The sequence below is a fragment of the Rhinolophus hipposideros genome, assembly GCF_964194185.1.
Source record: "Rhinolophus hipposideros genome assembly, chromosome: 5".
NCBI lineage: Eukaryota > Metazoa > Chordata > Mammalia > Chiroptera > Rhinolophidae > Rhinolophus > Rhinolophus hipposideros.
The window spans coordinates 78,790,187-78,815,939 of record NC_138051.1 but is presented as its reverse complement, the minus strand read 5'-3'; the positions used below and the strand labels follow the sequence as shown (position 1 = coordinate 78,815,939).

Sequence of the window (25,753 nt, the reverse complement as noted above, 5' to 3'; positions counted from 1 at the left end):
TGGTAATATTCTTTATGCCTTAAATATATTCTCTATATGCAATATTTTATATTATCTATTACACAGTATTTCATACAAAGGTATACATTTTAAGTACCATAATATATATTTAAATAGTATAAACATATACCTTTGAATGTATGAAGTATTACCTATTTCTACATTGGAAAATTATAGGAGAACGGAGGAATATTAAGGTGGGTGAGTTGAGGAAAACAGAAAAACTACTGTTCAAACACTCTTCCTCCACTCTGAAACAACTCTACTGTGTATAGTTCCACCTCAAACATTCAGGCTTGAGTGTTTGAGAATGAGGTGTAGTGAGCACTATTGTTTGCCTACAGAACATCGTTCCCTTCCTTCTTCCATCGTGATAAACATACCAATTTTGTTCAGGTGTGCACATCTCCCCTTACCTATCTCATGTCGCTCAAAAAAAGCGAACTGTCTCCAGCTCCAAGAGTACACCCAATTAATTTAAGTCAATCATAGTAATATCACCCCCCTTGCCATTTATTGGTTCAGAGATTCTGGCTTAACCTAATGAGCACGTGGCATTTCTTTGGCTATCTAAAAATTGGCATTTCTCCAACTTTGGCACAATCACATTGAAGGGAAGGATTTTCATTAGATGGCTGGGGAAGAGGCCCTCTTTCTCTCCAATGATTGTGAACAAGAGGTATGTTGCTACAATTGCTCTTTACAGCCAAATGGCGGCTTTGGTGACAAAGCCAACAGGGGGAGAAAGTCAGCACTGAGGGAGGTGGAGCTTCAGTTCCGATTGTGCCGTGCATAAAGGGGCACTATCTTTGAAATTCCTGTTACTTGAGCTGCATTTCCTTATTAAGGTAGACTGAGTTAGGATTTCTGCTACTTGCACTGGAAGCATCCTAACTGAAACCTGCAGATATACATATTCTAAGGATACATATGGAAACAGGAATCGCAGACACACAGTTGGGCCCTGTTGAAACTCAGGAACCCCCCTTGGCATTACAAGAAGGGCTGTATGTGTGGGCCTCACAAACACTGGAATATAGTTCAGGAACTGAATGGCCCTTTAGGATGCAACTGGCAACCTTGGTGTTATTAGCACCATGTTCTAACCAATTGAGCTAACCGGCCACCGCCTAATTTTTAATATATGTGTTCATCAACCTTCTTGAGCTTTCAGTCCCTTGACTGATTCCTTTCCCCCCAGGTTACCACACCGCTCATGATTTCACTTTCCTATCAATTCCTGAACCGATGCATATGTTACGTCAATTCCGTATCTTGCACGCATCTTCAACTCATTGTTCTACTATTGTATTTGCCCTGTAAATGCCCAACTGTAGCTCATTCAACCCATTCACTGTCTTTTGTTGAATGGTTCTGGAGAAACCACATAACACCCAACTGGTGCCCCTGCTAATTCAGGTTCTGCAATCTTGCTTGGGTTCTCAACATTGTTTTGTCATTATTTTATATGTCACTGACCTCTCCCATTCACTACAGTAGCTATTCAAATTCTTCACCACTACCCCTAGCCTTGTCTGTCAATACATGGCCTTCTTTCAACTTCACAGAGTTGAGATGAGTAGGCACAAACTGCTCCAACTTCTGCTCACACACCCACACACTAACCTTTACTGGCAGCCACACCTGCCTCCTATCCTCTAGTTTCCCAAGTTAATCTTGTCCTTTATGGTCTAGAGCCCAGCTCTTGACACTCTTGTGTCTGTTATCTTTTCTCTCTACTGTATCTTATTGTTTCACCAAATATTTTATTTTGAAAAATGCCAAGCCTACGGAAAAGTTGTAAGAATAGTAAATAAACACCCCTATACCCTTCATCTAGGCACATCATTTGTTAATGTTTTGCTACATTCTCTCCCTCCTTATCTCTTTCCCGCCTGTCAGTCTTTTTTCCCAAACCACTAAAATGTTACTTGAAGATATTGTGACCCTTCACACCTAAGCATTCAGCATGTATTTCCTAAGGAGAGGGAACAAGATAGTGACACAGGAGGTTCCTGAATGTTCCTCCTCCCACAGACCCACAGAATGTACAGCTATGCACAGAGCAATTCCCTCTTGAGAGAAATCCAGAAACTAGTTGAGTGACTCCTACACATCGGGCAAAATGAGAAAATCCTCACCTCAAAATGGGTAGGAAAGGCTAAGACACATTCTCACCATGAACCTCACCCTGACTATAGCACCATACAATTGGAAGGGAACCCCCTACTCCTATCCTCTCCCTGAGGAGCCGAGGCTTTGGACCACACATCTAGTGCCCACACTTTTAAGGCTCCCAAACCAAGGTGGGTCCCCACAACACCTAGCTCTGAAAACCAACAGGCCTTGTGTCCACGAGTCCCACAGGACTATAGCACACAAAGAAGCGGTTCTTAATGGGTGTGTGATTTAGCTAATCTTTCATTCCTCACCATGCATGCTTTGATCTCATAATATATATATATATATATATATATATATATATATATATATGTAAAAAGCACATTAAATTTACCATTTTTATAATTTTTAAGTGTACAGTTCATAGTGTTAAGTATATTTACATTGTTGTGCAACAGACCTCTAGAACTTTTTCATCTTGTAAAACTGAAACTCAGTATCTACTAAATACTAATTCCCCTTCCCTCCTCTCTTCTACACCTGTCAATCACCTTTCTACTTTATCACAATGATTTTAGCTACTTTAGATGAGTGGAATTACATAGTATTTGTCCTTTTGTGACTGGCTTACTCACTTAGCATAATGTCCTTGAAGTTTATCCATGTTGTAGCATGTGACAGAATTTCCTTCTTTTCAAAGTCTGTATACTATTCCTCTGTATGTATATCCCATATTTTATCCACTCAGCTGTCAATGGATATTTGGATGGCTTCCACCTCTTGGTTATTGTGAATAAAGCTACCATGAACATGAGTGTGCAAATGTCTCTTTGAGATTCTGCTTTGAATTCAATTGGCTAGAAGTGGGATTGCCAGATTATGGTAATTCTATTTTTTAAGATTTTATTGGGGAAGGGGAACAGGACTTTATTGGGGAACAGTGTGTACTTCCAGGCCTTTTTTCCAAGTCAGGTTGTTGTCCTTTCAATCTTATTTGTGGAGGGTGCAGTTCAGCTTCAAGTTGTTGTCCTTTCAGTTAGTTGTGGAGGGCGCAGCTCAGCTCCAGGTCGTTGCCGTGTTTTTTTTTTTGCTAGTTGCAGGGGGCGCTGCGCATCATCCCTTGCTGGGACTCGTGGAATTGAGCTGGCAACCTTGTGGTTGAGAGCCCGTGATCCAACCAACTACGCCATCCGGGAGCTCAGCGGCAGCTCAGCTCAAGGTGCAGTGTTCAATCTTAGTTGCAGAGGGCGGAGCCCACCATCCCTTGCAGGACTCGAGGAGTTGAACTGGCAACCTCGTGGTTGAGAGCCCACTGGCCCATGTGGGAATCGAACCGGCAGCCTTCGGAGTTAGGAGCATGGAGCTCTAACCGCCTGAGCCACCGGGCCGGCCCCTATTTTTGACTTTTTGAGAACCATCATACTGTTTTTCATAGTGTCTGTACCATTTCACATTCCCACCAACAGTGCACAAGTGTTCCAATTACTAGGATGTTGGCCACATCCTCACCAACATTTGTTTTTTCTGTTCTTTTGATAGTGGCCATCCTAATGGGTGTGAGATGCTATCTCGTGGTTTTGATTTGCATTTCTCTTATGTTGAGCATCTTTACATAAGCTTGTCAGCTATTTGTATATCTTTTCCAGAAAATTATCTATTCTTTTGCCCATTTTTAAATTGGGTTGTTTTATTGTTGTTGAGTTGTATAAGTTCCCTATAAATTCTGGATTTTAATACCTTATCAGATACATGATTTCCAAATAGTTCCTCCCATTCCATAGATTGCCTTTTCACTCGTTTCTTTTGATACAAAGCTTTTAAGTATGACACAGTCCCATTTGACTATTTTTGCCTTTGTTGACTATACTTTTGGTGTCATATCAAAGAAACCATTGCCAAATCCAATGTCCTGAAGTTTTTCCCCTGTTTCCTTCCAGTTTTAGGGTTTTAGGTCTTAATGTTTAGGTCTTTAATCCATTTTGAGTTAATTTTTGTATGTAGTGTAAATTAACAGTCTTACTTCACTCTTTTGCATGTGGATATCATTTTCCCAAAACCATTTGTTGAAGACTGTCCTTTGACTATTGTGTAGTCTTGGCACCCTTGTTGAAAATAACTTGGCAATCTACGCAAGGGTTTATTTCTGGGCTCTTTATCCTGTTCCATTGGTCTATATATGTCTTTATGTCAGAATAACACTGTCTTGATTACTATTTCTTCATAGTATGTTTTGAAATCAGGAAGTGTGAGGCCTCCAACTTTATTATTTTTCAAGATTGTTTTGGCTATTTGGATCCCTTGCGATTCCACATAAATTTCAGCATTTTTCCCCATTTCTGCAAACAAATGTCATTGGGATTTTGAGAGATTGCATTGAATCTGTAGATAGCTTTGGAGAGCACAGACATTTTAACAGTATTGAGTCTTCCAATCTACAAGCACAGGATGTCTTTCCATTTCTTTGTTATTTTTGATTTCTTTCAGCAACGTTTTGTAATTTTCAGTGTACAAGTCTTTTGCCTCCTTAGGTTTACTCCTAAGCATTTTATCCTTTTTGAGCTATAGTAAATTGGATTTTCTTCATCTCTCTTTTTTTTTGGATTGGTCATTGTTAGTGTTTTGAAATGCAACTAATTTTTCCATGTTGATTTGGTATTCTAAAACTTTGCTGAATTTTGTTGCAACAGTTTTTAAAAAATTGATTTCTTTATGGATTTCTACATATAAGATCATGTCATCTGTGAACAGAAGTAATTTTACTTCTTTTCTAGTTTGGGTGCCTTTTATTTCTTTTTCTTGTCCAATTGTTCTAACCCAGACTTTTTAACATGTACTTTGTCAACTAGCATAGGCTAAGTTATGCTACAGTAATAAAAGCAAACAAACAAACAAAAACACAACCCGAATCTCAGTGGCATAAAACCACAAATGCTTATCATTCACCCTAATGTTCTATCATTAACCTAGAATGTTCTGTGGGATCCAGGCAAAGCAAGATTCCATCTCAATGTTTTCATGATTGTCAAAGCAAGACAAAGGAAACATTGCTAACCACACAATGACATTTAAAGCTTCTGCCTAGAAATGACATATGCCATCTTCACTCATATTGCCACATATAACTTCAAAGGTGGTGGGGAAGAGCAATCCTACCTGGGGGCCATAAAACAGAGAGCCAGAAATATTTGGTGAGCAGCACCAACAACTGCTACATTCTACCCTCCTAGTTACCAAATGTTGACCTCAATTTCCCTATCATAGGCCAAGTATACACAACCTCCTCTTCCATATATATATTCTCCAGTCCAGGTATGACATCATGCTCAAAGTCCAGGAAATCTACCGTTTCTCTGAAAATAAGACCTAGCTGGACAATCAGCTCTAATGTGTCTTTTGGAGCAAAAATTAATGTAAGACCCGGTATTATATTATTACATTATATTATATTAATTATATTATACCTGGTCTTATAGTGAAATAAGACCGGGCCTTATATTAATTTTTGCTCCAAAAGACGCATTAAAGCTGATTGTCTAGCTAGGTCTTATTTTCGGGGAAACACAGTAGGTGAAGCAGTGTTTAGTCTTTGCAGCAAAGGGTATATGTATCACTATCAGGTGTGGCTTTTTTCGATCTAGAGCCCTACGCACCAAGAAGGCAAATTATCTGTCCTCATAAACCAAATATACAATTGGTGGGATAGAAACAAGACAATCACAGTGAACACTTCCATTCAGAAAACGGAAAAAAAAGAAAAAGACTCATAGAAGTGAATAGTTTCCAGCAATTCTGTCTACAAGATAAAAAGATAAACCATGCATGGGCATCTTACTTTGGAAATAAGGAATACAGAAAAGCTGAAAATATAAGGATGGCAAAGGTTTAGAAAGCAAATGTGTAATAATAAAGAAAAAGAGGGGCGGTGCGCTTAACAACAAGGGCCACTGTGAACTGCGTCCTCCACAACTAGATTGAAACAACTACTTGACTTGGAGCTGACGGGTCCCGTAAAAAAAACACCTAAAAAAAAAAAATAGAAAGCAGAGGTCTTGTTCTTAGTATCAGAAAAAGCAGAATTCAGGCACAAAAGCATTAAATGAGGCAAAAGGACATATTATAATGAAAAAGGCTACAATTCACAAGAAACGTATCAGTTATGAGTATCCCTGGGGCAAAACAATACAGTACCAACTTTCATTAAGTGGAAACCCCAGGAACTGCAAGGAGAAATACACAAAATATACTAAAAAAATATTAAGAAACTAATGTACTTCTCTTAGTTTGAGACAGATTAGAGTCAAAAAATAAAAATGTATATAGAAGGCCTAACCAATCAGATCTCAGGGATAAATATCAAAACTTTTACAGAGAATGTACTTCCTTTACAAATATAAATGAAACTTTCATGAAATTGACCATGTGAGGCCACAAAGAAAACCCCAGTATTTTCCTCATTGCATATTCAAACAGCATATTCTTTTTGTATGCCTTTTCTATCTTTTAATTCACTAAGATACAATTTACATACAACAAAATGCACCCATTTTGTATACAATTCAATGCATTTGGACAAATCAATATATCCGAGTAACCATCCCAACAATCAAAATACAGAACAACAGTTCTAATTTCTCCACATCCTTGTCAACACTCGTTATGTATTTATTCTTAACAGTAGCCATCCTAAATAGGTGTGAAGTGGCATTTCATTGTGGTTTTGATTTGCATTTCCCCAATTAGTGATATTGAGGATTTTTTCATGTGCTTGTTGGTCATTTGTATATCTTCTTCAGAGAATTGTCTATCCAAGGCCTTTGCCAATTTTTAAATCTACCCCATTCTTTTTAAATGCTTGTGACATTTCACAGTATAGACATAACAAAGACCTTTTTGACAAACTTTTACATTCTTCTAAATTTTTTTCTATTATTAACTGTGGTGCAGTAAACATTCTTCTATGTGCTTCCTTGTACAGGTGTGAACGTTTCTTTATATATTTGTATCACACTTATTAGCATTTATATGATACTGATTATGTATTTTAAAGGAAATCACCTATGTGGTAAAATAACCAAAAAATAGAATTGAGCTCAAGGGATATTTGCAATGTTTATTTTAATGGATCTTGACAAACTGCTTTCTAAAATAGTTATACCTATTTGTACTTGGCAGCACTACATGACTAACCATGTAGTCACACCCTTGGAAAATCTTCTAGTCAGTCACTTCTCAATAATTGGAGGAGTTGCTTTGCACAGAAATCTAGAATTTTAACATATTCACACTTATCAATCTTTTCTTTTATGGCTTTGATATTCTTCATGTTATTTAAGAATTCTACACATTTTTCGTGTCTTTCTTCCCTAATACTTTCATAGCTTAAAAAAAAAATTTAGATCTTTATTACACTTGAAATATATTCTCATGAAGGATATGAAGTAGGAATCTAAAAGTTTTTTTCAAAATGGATAGCTAATTGCCATTATAATAATTACTAACACTTATTGAACAGCATTTGTGTCAGGTACTATTCAATTTAATCCCATTTTATTGGGGTTATTTTCAGGATTAAACAAAACATTTTAAGGTGGAAATGAGGAAAATACCAAATGGTTATGTAGTTTGTCCAATTCATTGACATTAACTGGTAAAATCAGGATTCTAACCCTAGTAGGATGAGCCCACAATATTTGGCCTTCTAAAACCATTTTCTTTTTCCACACATTTGAAATTAAACCTTTAAAATATACCAAACTGCCATATAGAGCTGTTTATGGACTTTCTGTTGTTTCAATGATTTATTTGTCTATTCCTATACTACCCTGTGATCATTTAAACTATCTAATCTGATCATGTTATGTACCCTAATTAAAATTTTAACAACTTCCTACTGATCTCAAGATCAAGTCCAAACCTTCTAGTATGTTATATAAGACCCCCTTCCTCCCACCTCTTACCTCTGGGGTCTCAGATGTGGGTATAATCCCCTTTCCCCTATGTTCCAGTTATAAAAATCTTCTGGTTGTCTGAACAGGCCAAGCATATTCATTCCATGTAATACCTGTGTCCATGCTTTTGTTCATATGCTTATTGTGCCTCATTTTCTTTATTGGGCAAGCACCTATTTATTTTTAAAGATTAACTCAAAGATGATGTATCATAGAACTGTACATTTGAAACCTATGTGATTTTATTAACCATTATCACCCTAATAAATTTAATAAAATTAAAAGAAAAGATTAATTCAAACATGACTACCTCTAGCCTTTCCTCCCTCCCGATCCCAACCACGTAGAAAGAAATCATTCTTTCCTCCTGTATGTGTCTGCTCCCTCCTACTTCTATCCTAACGTCATTTTACTGTATTTATTCACCTGCATGTTTCTCTTTCCCACCATAATATAAGTGTCTTGAGGGTAGGACCGTATCTTATTAAGTGCCTACTGAAACCTTAATAAATATTTGTTGAGTAAATCAATATAAAACAACAACCATCAAATTTGTGTGCAGTCATTGGATTTATAAAAAGATGCAACAAATTTTAAAATGATACAAAAATATCATTTTCAAAACAACATTTAAAAAAGTGAGTGTCTTTAACCATATTCAACTCATAATAGAGCAAATGGGTGAGTGGAATAATAATTCATGCTGTAGCGTGTTTCATAAACTGGCAACAGAGAAAATTGGTTGAAGGAAAGCAGAGGAATTTTGTCTTTTAAGAATTAGAATCGAGGGGCTCCATAATCATCTGGCATCCGCTCAATGTTGTACCTGATTAGGATAAAAAATTAACACTGGTAAGAAAGGTGGGTCCAGAACCCACCTAAAAAGCCATCCTTTACTGACTGCAATACTCTCACTGGTCACTGAGAATCCTTTTTGTTAATGGGAACATTATAATGAATGCTTTATAGCAAAAGGCTGACTATAATATCTTTATTCTCCAAAGTCAGAAGCTAACAAGTGGGGGAGCCAGGCACTGAGTCCAGGGAAGCCCAACTTTTTAGCCCATATCATTTCCTCTATATTGTGTTCTCCTCAGGCTGAAAATAATAGTCTGAAGACTGACTGACATAATATCCAAGAAGGATAAAAAGCAGTTTGTGTGTTTGTTTTTAATAAGCTTTTAGTTTCCCAGACGGATGCTAATCACATGCACTAGACTTATTAAAAAAAAAAATTCTGGCCAAAAAAGATTAGCTTAAGTTACTGCTTTGTATTGAAAGCAACACATTCCTCTACTTCTTCTAGTAATCTTACTGTAACAATGTGAACATCTGCCTCATTCCTAAATCCCATCTTTAAATCTTGCTCTTGTTCTTGTTACTTTGTCTCATTTCTTCAAATATAACTACATAAACATTTGATACTCTTTCAAATTCTTCTATGACCTGACCTCATTTTTAATTGCTATCAGCTATATACTTCAATCACTTCTGCAAGAAGTTCTCACCTATGGTTAGAAATGTACATGATGGGAACTCCAGGAATTTTCCTGATTCTTCGTTTAAGGTCCCGGTCAACCGTAGCCACAATGTAACACTTGTGCTGTAAGAGACACCGATTGAGTAGTCACTTAAAAATAGAGCTTATTAAGTCTACTTAATGATACTATAACGGTACAATCACTGGCCAGTCTGAAGAATCATTCATTTTCATAGTAAATAGCAAAGGAAAGGCTATAACAATTTATTGAGTAGCTACTATGATGTAGGAGCTCATATTTGTAACATAGATAATAAGATGCCTGGGTTGAATGTAGCTCTAAGAACCCTGAAGGGAAGAAGAAAGAAAAACTGAAAGCTATAAACTTTTTTTGCCTGCTAAGTGGTAGGGACTTTCAAATTTGGGGCAGACAATTCTTTGGTTTGGAGGCAATGCCCTGGGGGACTCTACGCAAAGACAAAGTACCTTGGATCAGAGGGCACAGCTTTTGCCTTTCCTGGGACAGCAGGGCCAGCTCTGAAGCCTCCTAGTGGTGGAGGTATGCTACCTCCTTTGCCATGAAGCCAGAATAGGATTGGCAGGACAAGTTTGAGTCTAGTAGCTCTGAAAGCAACAATTAGCTGCCAGCTGAGAGCTAATCTGTGTTGTACTTTACTTCCATCATGCCCAAATCTCCCATTGAGTTTTATCAAGAGTTGCAGCCTGGTGTCATCTGTGCTGTGGGAAATTATGGGAAATACTGGAATTACCCGCAGGATAGAGTTGCTAAAAGACTGGCAGAGTGGTCACTAGATGAAGAAGATTATCCTCAGCAGAGAGAGGCTCTTATAAGGGCAATCAGTAGGTGAAATCGTTGTGGTGCTTGACAAGGAAGCCAAAACATAACAATCAAAAACCTACTTATTCCAGGGTACTTGTGATATAGCACTCTGGGAGACTCAGATGTAACTGAAAAATACTTCTGGGTTAGGCATGGTAGAGAGGAGGAACCAAATTCCTGCATGGAGAGTAAATGGAAATGGATCCTTATTTTATATTCACAGGGAGGTGAAATCTGATATACAGTTGACCTGGAACAACACAGGTTTGAACAGTGTGGATCCACTGATACACAGGTTTTTTTTAGTAAATACCTGTACTGTTTTTGATCTGCGGTTGGGAGCCTGCAGATGCGGAGCGCAGACTGTATGTATTGATCCATGCCATTTTACATGGGGGACTTGAACATCCGCATATTTTGGTACCCACAGGCTAACCAATCCCCCATGGATACGGAAGGACACCTGAAGTTTTTGGAAGTCAAAAGTTATCTGATACAGATTTCTGACTGCACAAGGTTTCAGTGCCCCTAACTCCCACGTTGTTCAACTGTATTATTATATCTATACTCACTCACTTAAACCACTTTTCAGAGAAGATTTATGGAATAAAGAATCAGTAAGTGCCTCAAATCACACACCTAATAAACGCAGGTGCTAAGATTTGAAACCCATGTCTCCTTCCCAAGCCCATGATCTTTCCATTATGGTTATAGTATACATTTCCAATCCACGTTCTCAGGTAAATGAGGACATCTATGCTTCCTATGAAGGGATTCTATATAATTTTTTTTTTTTTTTTTACCATTTATATTCCTTGATACTTACTGACCATGAACATTCAGGAGACAATAGTTCATCTTTTCTTTTTTAAAATCACAAAATAAACATTTAAAAACTAATGATACCTGAGTTACTCTCTGTACTAAGCAGTCATCTGCATAGGTTCCTTTGTGTGTGCATGGTAATCGCTCAAATCTTGGATCCTTGGCAATCCTACAGGGTTACAAAATGGATTCATGAAAACATTCCAGCAAATGGAGAACTTTCTGAGTCTCAATCAGTGGAATAAGGGTTACATGATCTATGTGTAGATATTAAGGCACCGCTCTCCTCATGCATCTTACCTTCTAACTGTAAAGACAATTTACAGAAAAGGGAATTAAAGCTTCCTGACTGACAGCTGGTGTGCCTTATGTCATGGAATCTTCACAAAACTCTGAATTATTATATTTCCATTTTACAGATGTGGAAGCAGATTCAGAGGGATGAATTGATTTGTTTCAAGTTACCCAGCAGGGAAAAGCCAAGACGCAAAACCAAATCAATTTTAACTCAATCATTTCACTTTGAGGAAGTTGTCTTAGACAAATGTACAAGAATATAGGCACAAGGATGGTCTCTACAGCAGTTTATAATAGTGAAAAACTGGAGATAATCTGAATATCCATCAACAAGGAAAGTTAAATACATTTTGGTGTCCCTATCCTACTAAAAAAGATGGTAGAGAGCTGTGTGTATCAACATGGAAGGACCTATAATAAACTGTTGAATAAACAAAGCAGGCTACTGAACTGTGTGTGTGTCTGTGTGTGTGTGTACACATATACGTACATGATCCAATTAAGAAAGTACAAATGTCTTTCCCTGATTCTTTCTTTAGATTTGCATTTGTCTGGAAAAACACATACGAACTACATATGAATCCTTCTCAGTTGTCGCTCTTAGGGAAGGAGAATGGACCAAGTGTGAATATGGAGAAGGAATTTTACTTTTTATTGTATGTATGTGTTTATATTGTTTGCTATTAACAAACCAAACATTTATCATTTTCATACAAATTTGAAAAAGAAACACCCAAGTCTGTGATCCCCAGAGCAATGCTCTTTCTATTACACAACGATGATGAGTCACAATATGAATAAAAATACAAGGCAGCACACAGGTACCAAGTACCACAAAAATACTCCACATCGCAGTAGTTCAGAGTCAGGTCAACGTGGGTTTATAGAGTTACAAAAATTACATGGAGACAAAAATAAAATGAAGATGAAAGAATGTTCCAAGCAAAGTGAAGGCAGGCACATTCCAAACAGAGCACCAACCATATGTACAAAGGTTTGGCTGTGTTCAGGGAAGAGTGAGAGGAGTGTTTGTACAGAGGGGAGTGAAATAGGGTTGGAAAGGCAGGTCGAGGGTAGACTGGGAAGGGGCTCCGGGGAAAATACTGATTCACTGAGTTACACAGATCGTCCAAATATGGACACATTTCATTATACAATATCAAAAACATCGTATTCATTAATATCTTCATTAGTCTCAATGGAAAGGTCTTTAGTATTGGGAATGCGATAAGCTCATTGACTTTTTAAAACTTTGATTTTCACTTGAAAACTTAAACTTTAACTAAGGCAATAAGTTGTTTTCCATAAAGTGACAGGTTCACTGAATTTTTTTAGACAGTAGCCGCTAAACATTGAATTCTGAAAAAAAATCAGTATCTGTCAGTTGTTCTCTGCATAGAAATGATATTCCATGAAAAAGCAACCGGTTCAATTCACAACTGAAACAAGCACACAAATGCTTCCCAGGGAGGTAAACTCCATCCTTCGGTACGCAGACGTGCTTTATGTGCACTTCGCAGAATCATGAGGAACAATGATGTGCACTCCAGGATTGAGATGAAACAAAGTTAGCAAATTTTACCGTTTCATCGGTTAAGTGACTCTGGGCAGCAGTGAAGAATACAAAGACTATTAGCATTACTTGGGCCCACTGCCTGGCTTTGTACGAAGGCACCACTTAAATGTGAACCAAAAGAAACCATGAAATTAAGCAGAAAATTTAAATTTCATCATATAAAAATATAAAACTTCTGTTCGACAACTATCAAACAAAAAGACATCACTGTGCTGCCATCAGTTCAAATGTCAGCACAGTGACAAAGGCAATGTTTTGTTAGTATTATGAAAAGTTTTGCAAACTCCCTGCCAAGTTCTCTGGGACTCCTAGTGGTGCAGACCATACCTTGGGAACAGCTACTCTAAACTCCAGGGTACATTCGAGAGTAAACTGAGAACTTAGAATGTGACTTCTTTAACGGTGAGATTCTGAAGTAGATGCCTAGAGAAACTAAGAGAAAGACACTTTCTAACTGAAAATCTTAGAGGAACTTAAAAGGAGGCCCAATACAACTAATTCACTTCGTGCAAAAAGTTTCAGCTTACATTATTCACATAGCCAAGACATGGAAACCACCTAAGTGTCCTTCGACCAATGACTGAATAAGGAAGATGTGATGTATATAGAGAGAGGAATACTACTTTTAGCCATAAAAAAGATGAAATATTGCCATTTCCAACAACATGGATGTATCTTGAGAGTATCATGCTAACTGAAATAAGTCGAGCAGAAAAAGACAAGAACCGTAAGATTCCACTCATTTGTGGGATATAAAACAAAAAGCAACAAACAAAACAAACTCATAGGCACAGACAACAGTATAGTGGTTACCAGGGGTGGTGTGGGGTGGGGAGAGAATAAAAAGGGTAAAGGGGGTCAAATATATGGTGACAGAAGGAGACTAGACTTTGGGTGCTGAGCATACAACAGAATATATAGATGACGCATTATAAAGTCGTATACTTGAAACTTAAAAGATGTTATTAACCAATGGTAGCCCAACAAATTTAATTTAAAAAAAAGAGCTTCAGGATAAAAACCTCTAACCTTTCAATGTCTGCTTTCTTAATCATAAAGTTTAGTTTTGTATTTTTATTTAATCTAATCAGCCAAGAAATCTTTGGACAGCAAACCGATGAAGGAAGGTCAAAAGAATCTTGTCTACCAATCTAGAACAATTTTAGACAGATCAGCTCCTTCCTACCTTAGAGCCACTCGATACTTTTGCCCCAGTTTCTCAATTTCAGCCATTACACAGTCAGTTATACAAGGGATACCTGCCAGGGCCAAAAAAAAAAAAAAAAAAAGTTAATAAAAGAATATATGAAGAAACTGATTTAACTCTCTCTGAATTACATTCTGTTGACAATCTTTTTTTTTAAAGTGTGTTTTTCCAAGACCCATCAGCTCCAAGTCAAGTAGTTATTTCAATCTAGTTGTGGAGGGTGCAGCTCACAGTGGCCCAAGTGGGGATCAAACCAGCAACCTTGTTGTTAAGCGCACTGTGCTGTAACCTACTGAGCTAACTGGCCGCCCCCTGTTGACAATCTTTGAAAGACCCATGAGACTTCTGGAATGAAGCAGAATAAGCACACTGAAAAGAACAGTAAGAACTAGAGGAGAATATTTATAAAGAAACTAGGGAACTGTACCAACACCACACTACAGATTCCATAATGTATCTGTCATAAACATATCTGGGGGAAAAAATTCAGCTCGATCCCCATCGTTCTTTATATACTAAAATAAATTCTAAATGAAAAAAAAATTTAAATGTGAACCGAAAGAAACCATAAACTTAACCAGAAAATGTAAATTTGATCATGTAAAAATGTAAAACTTTTGTTTGACAACTATCAAACAAAAAGACGTTAAAGTAAAATACAAATAAAACGGGAAAATATCACTACACATTTCTCAAAGAGCTTATAATAATAGCTTAGAATTATGTGCCAGACACTGTGCTAAGCACTTTACAAAGATTATCTCATTTAACCTTCAAAACAATTCCTATCATGTAACGTTATTATTATCAGACCCATTTTGTAGATGAGGAAACTGAGGCATAAAGTAACTAGATAACAAATGGTCAAGGCAAGATTTGAACAGAGACTATCAGGCTATTATTGAGGAAACAGGTATTCTCACACTGCGTTAGTAGCTGTATAAATTCTTATAACTATTTGAAGGTAATTTTGCAATACCTATTAAAACAAAATAATTCACTCAATATGGAAATATAGCTTTAGAAAATGTATCTTAAAGAAATACTCCACCCTAACACAGGGACATAGTCACAAAAATATTCACTACGGCTTTGTTTATAACAGGGTAAAAACTGGAAGTAATCCAAATGTCTAGTAGAATACTGGCTTTTAAAAATTATTTAAACAATAGAATACGACATAATTTTAAAAAGATTAAGGTACATCTTTATATACTGACAGAAAAACATTCAGGATATATTTGTTCAATATAAAAAGCAAGGAGAAATGGATAAATAAGATGCGATCTATCCATGTAATAGAGTATTATTGGGTAATAAAAAGCAATTTATGTACATACATGCTTTAACCCTTGAAAACGTGATGCTAAATTAAACAGGACCAAATACTATATGATCCTATTTTAATGAAATGTCCAGAATAGGAAAATTGATAGACAGAAAGCAAATTTGTGGTTGCCTAGGGATGGTGGAAATGGGAAGGGGTGGGGGATGATGGCTAAGGGGTTCAGAGTTTTTTTTAATAGTGAAAATGTTTTAAAATCGACTGTGAATATACTAACAGCCATTGAATCATACACTTTAAACGGGTATATTGTATGGTCTGTGAATTATATCTCAAAGCCATTTTAAAAAAAGCACAAAGAGGAGTAGCCCGATGGCTTAGTTGGTTAGAACGGGAGCTCTCAACAACAAGGTTGCCGGTTCAATTCCCACATGGGATGGTGGGCTGTGCCCCCTGCAACTGAAGATTGAAAACAGCAACTGGACTTGGAGCTGAGCTGCACCCTCCACAAATAGACTGAAGGATAACGACTTGACTTGGAGCTGATGGGCCCTGGCAAAACACAGTGTTCCCCAACATTCCCCAATAATAATAATAAATTTAAAAACAAAACAAAACACAAACAGTTAAATAACATATGATCCATTTTCTACCTCTCCCCTTTTCCCGCCTCCCCACTCCTGAGAAGCAGTTGTTTCTCAGTTTAGTTGTGGAGGACACAGCTCCCTGGCCCATGCTGGTATTATGAGCCTTGCACTCCCCCACCCCCCACCGGCTAAGGCAGTAGGTCACCAGTCATCGGCTGGCAGCTCACAGCAGCTCATGACAGCCCTCGCCAGCTGCCAGCCACTGACGATGGCTGCCAGCCATTCATGCTGGCCATCAGCCACTCACACAGGCAACTGGTCGCTCATGGCAGCACACGGTAGCCCACGGCAGCCCATGGTCATTCCTGCTGGCTGCCGGCCACCCACACTGGCTTCCGGCCACCCACACTGGCTTCTGGCTGCTCATGGCAGCACACGGTAGCCCACCACAGCACACAGCAGCCTGTGGCAGCCCATGGCAGCTTATGCTGACCTCCCACTGCCCAGCCCCAGGGAGAGCTGTTGTTCACAATCTTAGCTGTAGAGGGCGCAGCTCATTGGCCCATGTAGGAATGGAACCAGCGACCCTGGCGTTAGGAGCACCACGCTCCAACCACCTGAGCCACGGCGCTGACCTCTTGATCAATTTTCATTAATAAAAGAAACAAAAATAACCTCTATCCTACAGAAATAGTATATGAATTTTTAAAAACTGCCCCTCTGAGAAAAGGCATTACAGGGAGCTTATTTCTTTTCTTTTTTTTTAATGCTATATATTTTTTCAAGTATATTCATACTTTTGAAAGCAAAGTTAAGAAATTTTAAACTAAAATACAATGCCCAGGGGGAAGAAAAAGCACTTGTAAAATGGGGGTATGAAGTCAGTAAGATCAGATCATTATGGAATCAGAGGGCAATATATGTCTTAAGAAAATCAATTGCAGAGCCATGTAGCAGTGAAGCAAGCAAGGCCTTACATCTTGGTCAGGGAAGTAGGCCCAGGAAGATCACTATAAAGAAACAGAAGGTAACAGGAAAGAAGACTCCTGGACAAAAAAGAAAACTGAAGGGAAGCAAACTGTCCTTCCCTGTTGGAATATCAGATGGAAATGGAATAGACCAGGAGCTAAGAAAAGGTCAATGGGGCATCTTCAAGGCAAGAGGAAGATAAAGAACTTCCTTTAGGTATAAAGGAAAGTGAAGAAAAATTAAATAAGTAAAGATTAAAATAGTTAACTTAATCTTCTAGGTAAATGAATTTGCATTTAAATGTTTCTTTAGCCTTTGCTTTGAGATATTATGTTACACAGAAGACTATAGAAAATGGTATGTTCCTTAATAAGCTTGTGTGTGGAAAAGACACAGTGGAAGCATTTAGCTACATGCGTTATAGCTATACTCTAAGATACTCATATTTAGAGGAAACCTAACTACAGGACTAAGGCTACCCTAAAAAATCATCTAGATAATAATGATGGAGCTAGAGTCAAGTAAACAATTCACCTGCAAGGGGCCATGTCTGAATTCTCCATCCATTTCATTTATAAATAGGTCATAGCATTCCTGGAGAAGCAGCTAAGACAACTATAATAAACACCATGGGAACAAAAGAAGCCTACCAAGTTTCATGCCTTCCCTCATACAGGGCCACCCTCGTCCACTCTTACGGGCATGGTAGTGTCCCAACTTCAGACTACTCTTTATTATTTCTAAGAGATTTTTTTAAAGAAAATTAAAGTATTACATAAACATAGTTTTAAAAAGAAATACAAAGAGGCCTCTATGAAAATATAACTGTCCCCTGATCCTTCCCACCCCACCAGTTTTGATCCTTAGAAATGAATTATTTTATTTCATTAGCTGTTTTCCTCATTTGGTGGTTACCTTCATATCTTGATACAACTTACACAGTCACTTTTTATATTTATTAATTTGAAGCTTTTAAAGAATTTAGTGTTCTTACGCATCACACATCCCTTACCCACTTCCCATCTTGCTAGTTCTAATAAATCAATAAACATTTACCTTACTGTCACTCTGTGATGCTGTTCATTACACAGTATCTTTTAAACATTAAAGAAGGAGACACAAATTTTTTCCTTGAATTCCAATAATTTATTCTTTATGGCAAACTATAGTCTAATTTTCATTTGTACCTTTGACTAGATGGCTGAAAAATATTATGAATATAAACCTACCACAAAATGCAACAGATGTCACTATAATGATTACCTTGTACATGGCCTAAATTTTTTTTTCTACTCATGGTAATGAGGGAAGATCATCGCAAGGAAGGGGACACCCAAATACACCAGGGAACTCTATTAATGGTAAACTGCATATTCAGGTGTAAGTAAACTACCCCAGATCATTCGTGGTACCAATAAATACAAAAATGAATAAACTAGGAATCTTTGACCATCATCACTTCTGGTTCTGTGATCATAAATGGCAAAATGTCTTATTTAGCTTTCCTACAATGGAGTGGAACGGAGAATGTTTCCTCCTTAGTGAAAAACAACATATACACTGATAAATACAATAAACTTTCATTTATCCAGAATTTTTAAATCCAGAATTCAGAATATATTCAAAATTATATATTCAGAATATATTCAAAATTGATGCCTATAATGACAATCAAAGCAAGTGTTTTCTGAATTGTGAAAGTGTAATTATTCCCAGTCAAGTTTTTGTTACATTTCACCTAACTGAAAATGGTCATTGCTAACACAAGGGCAAAGAAACAATGGAGATGCGGAGCTACCAGAAAACAAAAGATACAATGGCTATAGGAAATCCTCATACATCAAGCATCACCCTACATGTAAATAGACTGAACTCACCAATAAAAAGGCACAGAGTAGCAAGTTGGATCAAAAAACAAAACCCAAATCATATGTTGCCTTCAAGAGACACATCTCAGCTGCAAGAACAAATATAGATTCAAAGTGAAAGGGTGGAAAATGATACTTTGAGAAAATTGCATCCAGAGAAAAACTGGTGTGTTCATACTTATATTTGACTAAACAGACTTGAAGATAAAAAAGTTAATGAGAAACAAAGATAGACATTTCATAATGATAAAGGGGACAAATACATCAAGAAGACATGACACCTGTCAATATATATGCTCCCAATCATAGAGCACCAAAATATATAAAGTAACTACTAACAGAACTAAAGGGAGAAACTAACAAAAACACAATTATAGTAGGGGACCTAAATATCACATTGACAGCTATGGATAGATCATCCAAAAAGAAATCAATAAGGAAATAGTGGCCATAAATGACACAGACCAATGGACACAATCGACATGTATAGAGCCTTTCATCCCAGAACACCAGATTACACAATCTTCTCTAGTGTGCATGGAACATTCTCAAGGAGAAAGCCTATGTTGGGACACAAAACTGACCTCAACAAATTTAAGACTGAAATCATACCAAGCATGTTCTCTGACCATAATGCTTTGAAATTGGAGATCAAGTGCAAAAAGAAAGCAGGAAAAATCACAAGTATGTGGAGATTAACAACATGTTACTAAAAAACGACTACGTCAAAGAAGAAATAAAAGGAGAGATCAAAATATATATATAGAAACAAATGAGAATAAAAATACAACATATCAAAACTTTTGGGATGCTGCAAAAGCAGTAATAAGAGGGAAGTTTATATTGTTATAGGCCTATCTCAAAAAACAAGAAAAAGCCCAAGTAAACAACATGTTACATCTTAAAGAACTAGAAAAAGAACAAATTAAACTCAAAGTCAGCAGAAGGAAGGAAATAATAAAAATTAGAGCGGAATTAAATGAAATAGAGAACAAAAACACAATAGAAAAAAATAACTCAACAAAGATCTGGTTCTTTGAAAAGATAAATAAAATTGACAAACCCCGAGCTAGACTTACTAAGGAAAAAAGAGAAAAGACACAAATAAACAAAATCAGAAATGAAAGAGGAGAAGTTACAACAGATACCACAGAAACACAAAGGTTCATACAAGAATACTCTGAAAGACTATATGCCACCAAATTCAACAATCTAGAAGAAATGGACGAGTTCTTAGAAATATAGAACCTTCCTATACTGAATCACAAAGTACTATAAAATCTAAACCAGGGGTGTCCGAACTGTGGCCTGCAATCCATTTTTTATTGGCCCATAGCAAATTCCAAAAAATATATTTAGTTTACTTAAATAAACCAGGTGAGGCAATACGTACTTCACCTCGAGTGAGTGTCCTGGTTGTTTGTGTATTTTACCATATATGGCCCTTGGTGAAAAACGTTGAAAAAAGTTTGGACACCGCTGATCTAAACGGACCAATTAACAGCAAAGAAATTGAGACAATCATCAAAAACCTCCCAAAAACCAAAAGTCCAGGACCAGATGGTTCCACTAATGAATTCTACCAAACATTCAAAGATGATTTAATACCTATTCTTCTCAAACTCTTCCAAAAAACTGAAGAAGAGGCAATACTTCCTAACTTCTTTTGTAAGTCCAACATTACCCTGATACCAAAACTTGGTAAGGATAACACAAAAAAGAAAACTACAGACCAATATATCTGATGAACACAGATGTAAAAATCCTAAACAAAATACTAGCAAATTGACTACAACAATACATTAAAATGATGAAACATCACGATTGAGTGGGGTTCATTCCAGGGGAGGCAAGTATGGTTCAACATGACGCAAATCAATCAATATGATACATCACATAAACAAAAGTATAAAAATCAGATGATCATATCAATATATGCAGAAAAAACATTTCACAAGATACGACACCCATTTATGATTAAAACACTTAATAAAATAGTATGCATAGAAAGAAAGTACCTCAACATAATAAAGGCCACATACAACAAACTCTCAGCTAACATCATACTTAATGGTGAAAAACTGAAAGCTTTTCCTCTAAGTTCAGAAACAAGACAAGGATGCCCCCCTCACCATTATTATTCAATATAGTATTGCAAGTCCCAGCAGAGCAATGAGGCACAAGAAAGAAATAAAAGGTATCTAAATTAGGAATGAAGAAGTCAAAATCCTCCAAACTGTCACTTTTTGCAGATTACATGATTCTTTATATAGAAAACCCTAGAGACTCCACCAAAAAACTATTAGAAACAAGAAACAAATATAAATTTGCAGGATACAAAATCAATGTACAAAAATTCATTGCATTCCTATATACTAACAATGAAATTTTCAGAAAAAGAAATGAAATTGAAGAAGACACAAAGAAATGGAAAGACAGTCCATGGTCATGGACTGGAAGAATCAACATAGTTAAAATGGCCATATTACCTAAAGCAATATACAGATTTAATGCAATCCCCATCAAAATCCCAGTGGCATTTTTTTAAAGAAATAGAACAAAAAATATAATCAGATTTGTATGGAATCACAAGACTCTGAACAGCCAAAGCGATCCTGAGAAAAAAGAACAACGGCAGTGGTATCATACTCCTCGACTTCAAATTATATTACAAAGAGACAATAAACAAAACAGCATGGTATTGGCAGAAAAACAGGCACATGGACCAATGGAACAGAATTAGAACCCAGAAATAAAATCACATCTATAAGGGCAAATAATTTTCAACGAAGGAGCCAAAAACATACAATGGAGAAAAGAAAGCCTCTTCAATAAATGGTGCTGGGAAAATTGGAACACCACATGCAAAAGAATGAAACCAGATTGTTATCACCATACACCAAAATTAACTCAAAATGGACCAAAGATCTAAATCTAAGACCTAAAACAATAAATTGCATAGAGGAAACATAGGTACTAAACTTAAGGAAACATATGGTACTAACCTTTGGTCTTAGAGAGAACTTTATGAATTTGATTTCAAAGGCAAGGGAAGTAAAAGCAAAAATAAATGAATGGGTCTATATCAAACTAAAAAGCTTTTGCACAGCAAAAGAAACAATCAACAAAACAAAGAGGCAACCAACTGAAAGGAAGATATTTGCAAACAACACCTCTAATAAGGGGCTAATGTAAAAAATATATAAAGAACTCATACAACTCAACAACAAAAAACCAAATAATCCAATTAAAAAATGGTCAGAGGACCACTTCTCCCAAGACATACGAAGGGCCAACAGACATATGAAAAGATGTTCAATCTCATTAGCTGTAAGGGAAATGCAAATCAAAACTATAATGAGATACCATCTAACACCTGTTAGAATGGCTATATCAACAATAAGAAGTAATAACAATAGTTAGAGAGGTTGAGGAGAAAAAGGAAGCCTCATATACTGCTGGTGGGAATATAAATTGGTATAGCCACTATGTAAAACAGTATGGAGGATCCTCAAAAGATTAAAAAACAACTAAAGTGTCCTTCGACAGATGTCTAAATAAAGAAGATACAGTACATATATATACAATGTAATATTACTCAGCCATAAGAAAAGATGAAATACTGCCATTTGCAACAACATGGATGGAGCTTGAGATGATCATACTAAGTGAAATGAGTCAAACAGAAAAAGTCAACAACAATATGATTTCACTCGTGGGACATAAAACTGAAAGCAGCAAATGAACAAGACAAACAAACAAGCAAAAATTCATAGACACAGACAACAGTTTAGTGGTTACCAGAGGGGAAGGGGAGGGGAGGAAGGTAGATGAGAGTAAAGGGGGTCAAATATCATGGTGACAGAAAGAGATTTGACTTTCGATAGTGAACATGCATTGCAATACAGGGGGAGCCAAAAAAATGTATACACGTCTTGTATTCATCTTTTGTTATCGGTATATATTGAGTATTTTGGTTTTCCCTTTCTTAAAACATGTATACATTTTTTGGCACCCTCTATAAATCATAGAATTGTATAGTTGAAACCTACATCATTTTATTAATCAATGTCACCCCAATAAATTTTAAAAAAAAGGTCATTGGTATGGTGAACAAATTAAATGGCCAACAATTCAGTTAACTAGGACTCCATTCCTCTCTTTTCATATATTTGAATAAATGATTATTCTATACAAATGTCAAAGAAATGTAAAAGTATGATACTCACACTTGGCATACAGACAGTCCATCATTGACTGCACTAAGTCTAGTTTGGCTTTAATGGAAAAGTTGATAAAATTGGTATCAACCAGGATGTGGTAAGGTGGGCCCAGCTGTGTGTTATACTGGAAGAATAAGCAGGAAGGGTGTTGGGGGCTGAAAGAAAAAGAAACAAAACAGAAAATAATGTCTACATTGATACTCTGGTATCAACAAAAATAAGAAGTCTCTGTTTGAAACAGGTTGGTATAAAGTTCCTTTTTCCTTGTTCTTGGAAATAAATCCTAATAAATTCTGTGATGATATATCCATCACCACTCCAGGGCAAAATGAGGAAAATGTGATAAGGTTTCATAAAGCTAAATGTATTTATTTAAAAGGAATGACTTCGATTCTGAAACTATGTACTTACTATATTTGTGGTGATATAGTCCCTCTTTCATAAAATGCTAGTGAGTTAAACAACAGTAATTATTTCTTTTGAAAGATTCTTGGCAAAAAAAGAAGAAAAGAAATTATCGATCTTAGATTCAATATCACTTTCATTTACATAGTTGTGCTGGATTTAAAAACAGCTGATCAACTCAACTCAGGGAAAGCCTGGATTTCTAAGAGGTCTATGATTTCAGAATGTCTTAAAGGAAAACTTGAAAATTTTGATTACTCACACTTCTCTTTCCTTGAGTGCACTGGGATCTTTCTTTTGTTTCTTTTTAGGTTTTAACCTATCCTTTTCTTTACTAGGAAAAAAAAGTAAATTAAATGCAGGGGAGAAGGAAAAAACCACAGCAATTATAATCTCATTCAAAATCAAATATTCTTTTTTGTCTTCAGAAGAAATCCTACTTTGTGACTTTTTACATTGGTATAAGTATACACATTTTTACAATATAAATATACATATTTTGAGCACAAACAACTGTGGGAAGTAGCCTGTAATTAACATAATTTGTAAGACATAATTAAATTAAAAAATCTACCCAATAATCCATAAAAATTGTTAATCGGTAAATAAATGTTGGTTATGTTATAATTTCTTTCTTAGTCAGAAGCTCTTACATCAAGGATCAAAATTCACTTCCAAGTAGTGGGTAAAAAGGCTGACATTTATCTTCTGAAGACTCAGATGCTTCAATGGTAGGGGAGAAAAGATTCCCCCACGTGCCTCTTACAAAGGGTAAAATGTAATAATACATATAAAAAATTTAACCCTTAACTAGGAATATTATTAGTGGGGTAAATTTCCTAAAAATTACATAAACACAAGACTGAGAATACTATTTAATAGCTTTGAAGACTCTAATGACCATTCCTTTGTGCTGAGGCTCCTAAACACAATGAACATCAGTCCTTATTTAACAACTTTGTCCATTCTTCACTGAAGCAGGGAAGGTTTTTAGGTCTTCCGTACAACAGGGACTATAATTCTACAATCTATTTCCACAGCCAATTGAATTTCTTATAAGACTTATAAAATGGAGACATCTAGGTGTCTTCCCATTCTTTCTTTCAAAAATATTTGAGTGTCAGGTGCTGGAGACACATGACAAACTGACCTCACCTTTTTTCAACAATTCTAACAAACATTTTTTTTCCTGGGGAATGTAGTAGTGTAATTACAAGAACATAAAGATAACCCTACCTACCTCACAGAACTGTTAAGAGTCTTAAATGTGACATGGTAGATAAAGTACCGTGTTTCCCCGAAAATAAGACCTAGCTGGACAATCAGCTGTAATGCGTCTTTTGGAGCAAAAATGAATATAAGACCGGGTCTTATATAATACAGTATAATACAATATAATACCGGGTTTTGTATTGTCCTGCTAGGTCTTGTTTTCGGGGAAACACAACATATAAAAACGGTGGAACAAAGTGAACACTTAAGAGATGTTTAATTCCCATCCCATTCACCAGTGTTCTCGCTCAGCAGCTGTGATTCACTTGACTACTATCTCAAGCTACATAAATCCAAGACACAATAATATTAAAAATAAACACGAACTAAAAACAAAAGTTTTTACTATTTATGCCCTCCTGACTGCTTTATCTGTGCAGTCTATGAACCCGGTAGATTCCAGACACTCACAGCCTCTGATCTCTGAGACTAAGCATTCGCTTCATGGTCGCATACTTCCTTGTTTTCTTTTGCTTCCCCTTGAAACAGAAATTTTAGAGTTAAAAGAGTTGGAAATACATCCCATCTTCTTGAGTCCCTTCTTTTCTTTGTCCATACCCTTCCCTTCTTCCCTCAAATACCCAGCTCCTCTTATCCTCTCTGCCCCAACCCAGGCAGACTATCCTCTCCCTATTCGCTGGAGCATAACAGAAGCAGTTTCAGAGCTAAGATCAGAATGAAAATAAGCAGGGGGAATGTGGACGAAATTTCGCCAGGGGCCGACTCTTTCAACCTCCACCCAAAACGTGGTCCGACATTGTCCCTTCTCGAACCCTCCTCTCTCACCATGTTCACGCCACACTCTTGTTTCTTCCGGAATCACCAACGGCGCGACCCTTTTACGTCACC

At 36.6% G+C, this 25,753-nt stretch overlaps 1 protein-coding gene across 2 annotated transcripts; it reads right to left on the bottom strand.

The window, feature by feature from the left end:
- Positions 1-6,156: 6,156 nt before the first annotated feature.
- FCF1 (FCF1 rRNA-processing protein) lies at positions 6,157-25,734 on the bottom strand. 2 transcript variants are annotated; one of them, XM_081048239.1, is made up of 8 exons: positions 25,691-25,734; positions 25,316-25,383; positions 23,895-23,966; positions 23,234-23,382; positions 14,275-14,347; positions 11,297-11,384; positions 9,578-9,672; positions 6,157-8,895 (listed from the first exon to the last, which is right to left on the bottom strand). In XM_081048239.1, the coding sequence occupies exons 1-8, from the start codon at positions 25,691-25,693 to the stop codon at positions 8,847-8,849; spliced, it is 597 nt and encodes a 198-aa protein (XP_080904365.1). In that variant the 5' UTR covers positions 25,694-25,734; the 3' UTR covers positions 6,157-8,846. The 2 variants fall into 2 exon arrangements, with proteins under 2 accessions (XP_080904365.1, XP_080904366.1); XM_081048240.1 differs by lacking the exon at positions 25,691-25,734 and having other exon boundaries at positions 6,579-8,895; positions 25,316-25,463.
- Between the last annotated feature and the right edge of the window lie 19 nt (positions 25,735-25,753).

Coding starts and splice junctions, on each gene's coding strand:
- FCF1 (XM_081048239.1), bottom strand. Junction 23,383..23,894: donor GCACTCAAGGAAAGAGAAGT/GTGAGTAATCAA, acceptor TTTTTCTTTCAG/CCCCCAACACCCTTCCTGCT. Junction 8,896..9,577: donor ATGTACATTTCTAACCATAG/GTGAGAACTTCT, acceptor TATCCTAATCAG/GTACAACATTGAGCGGATGC.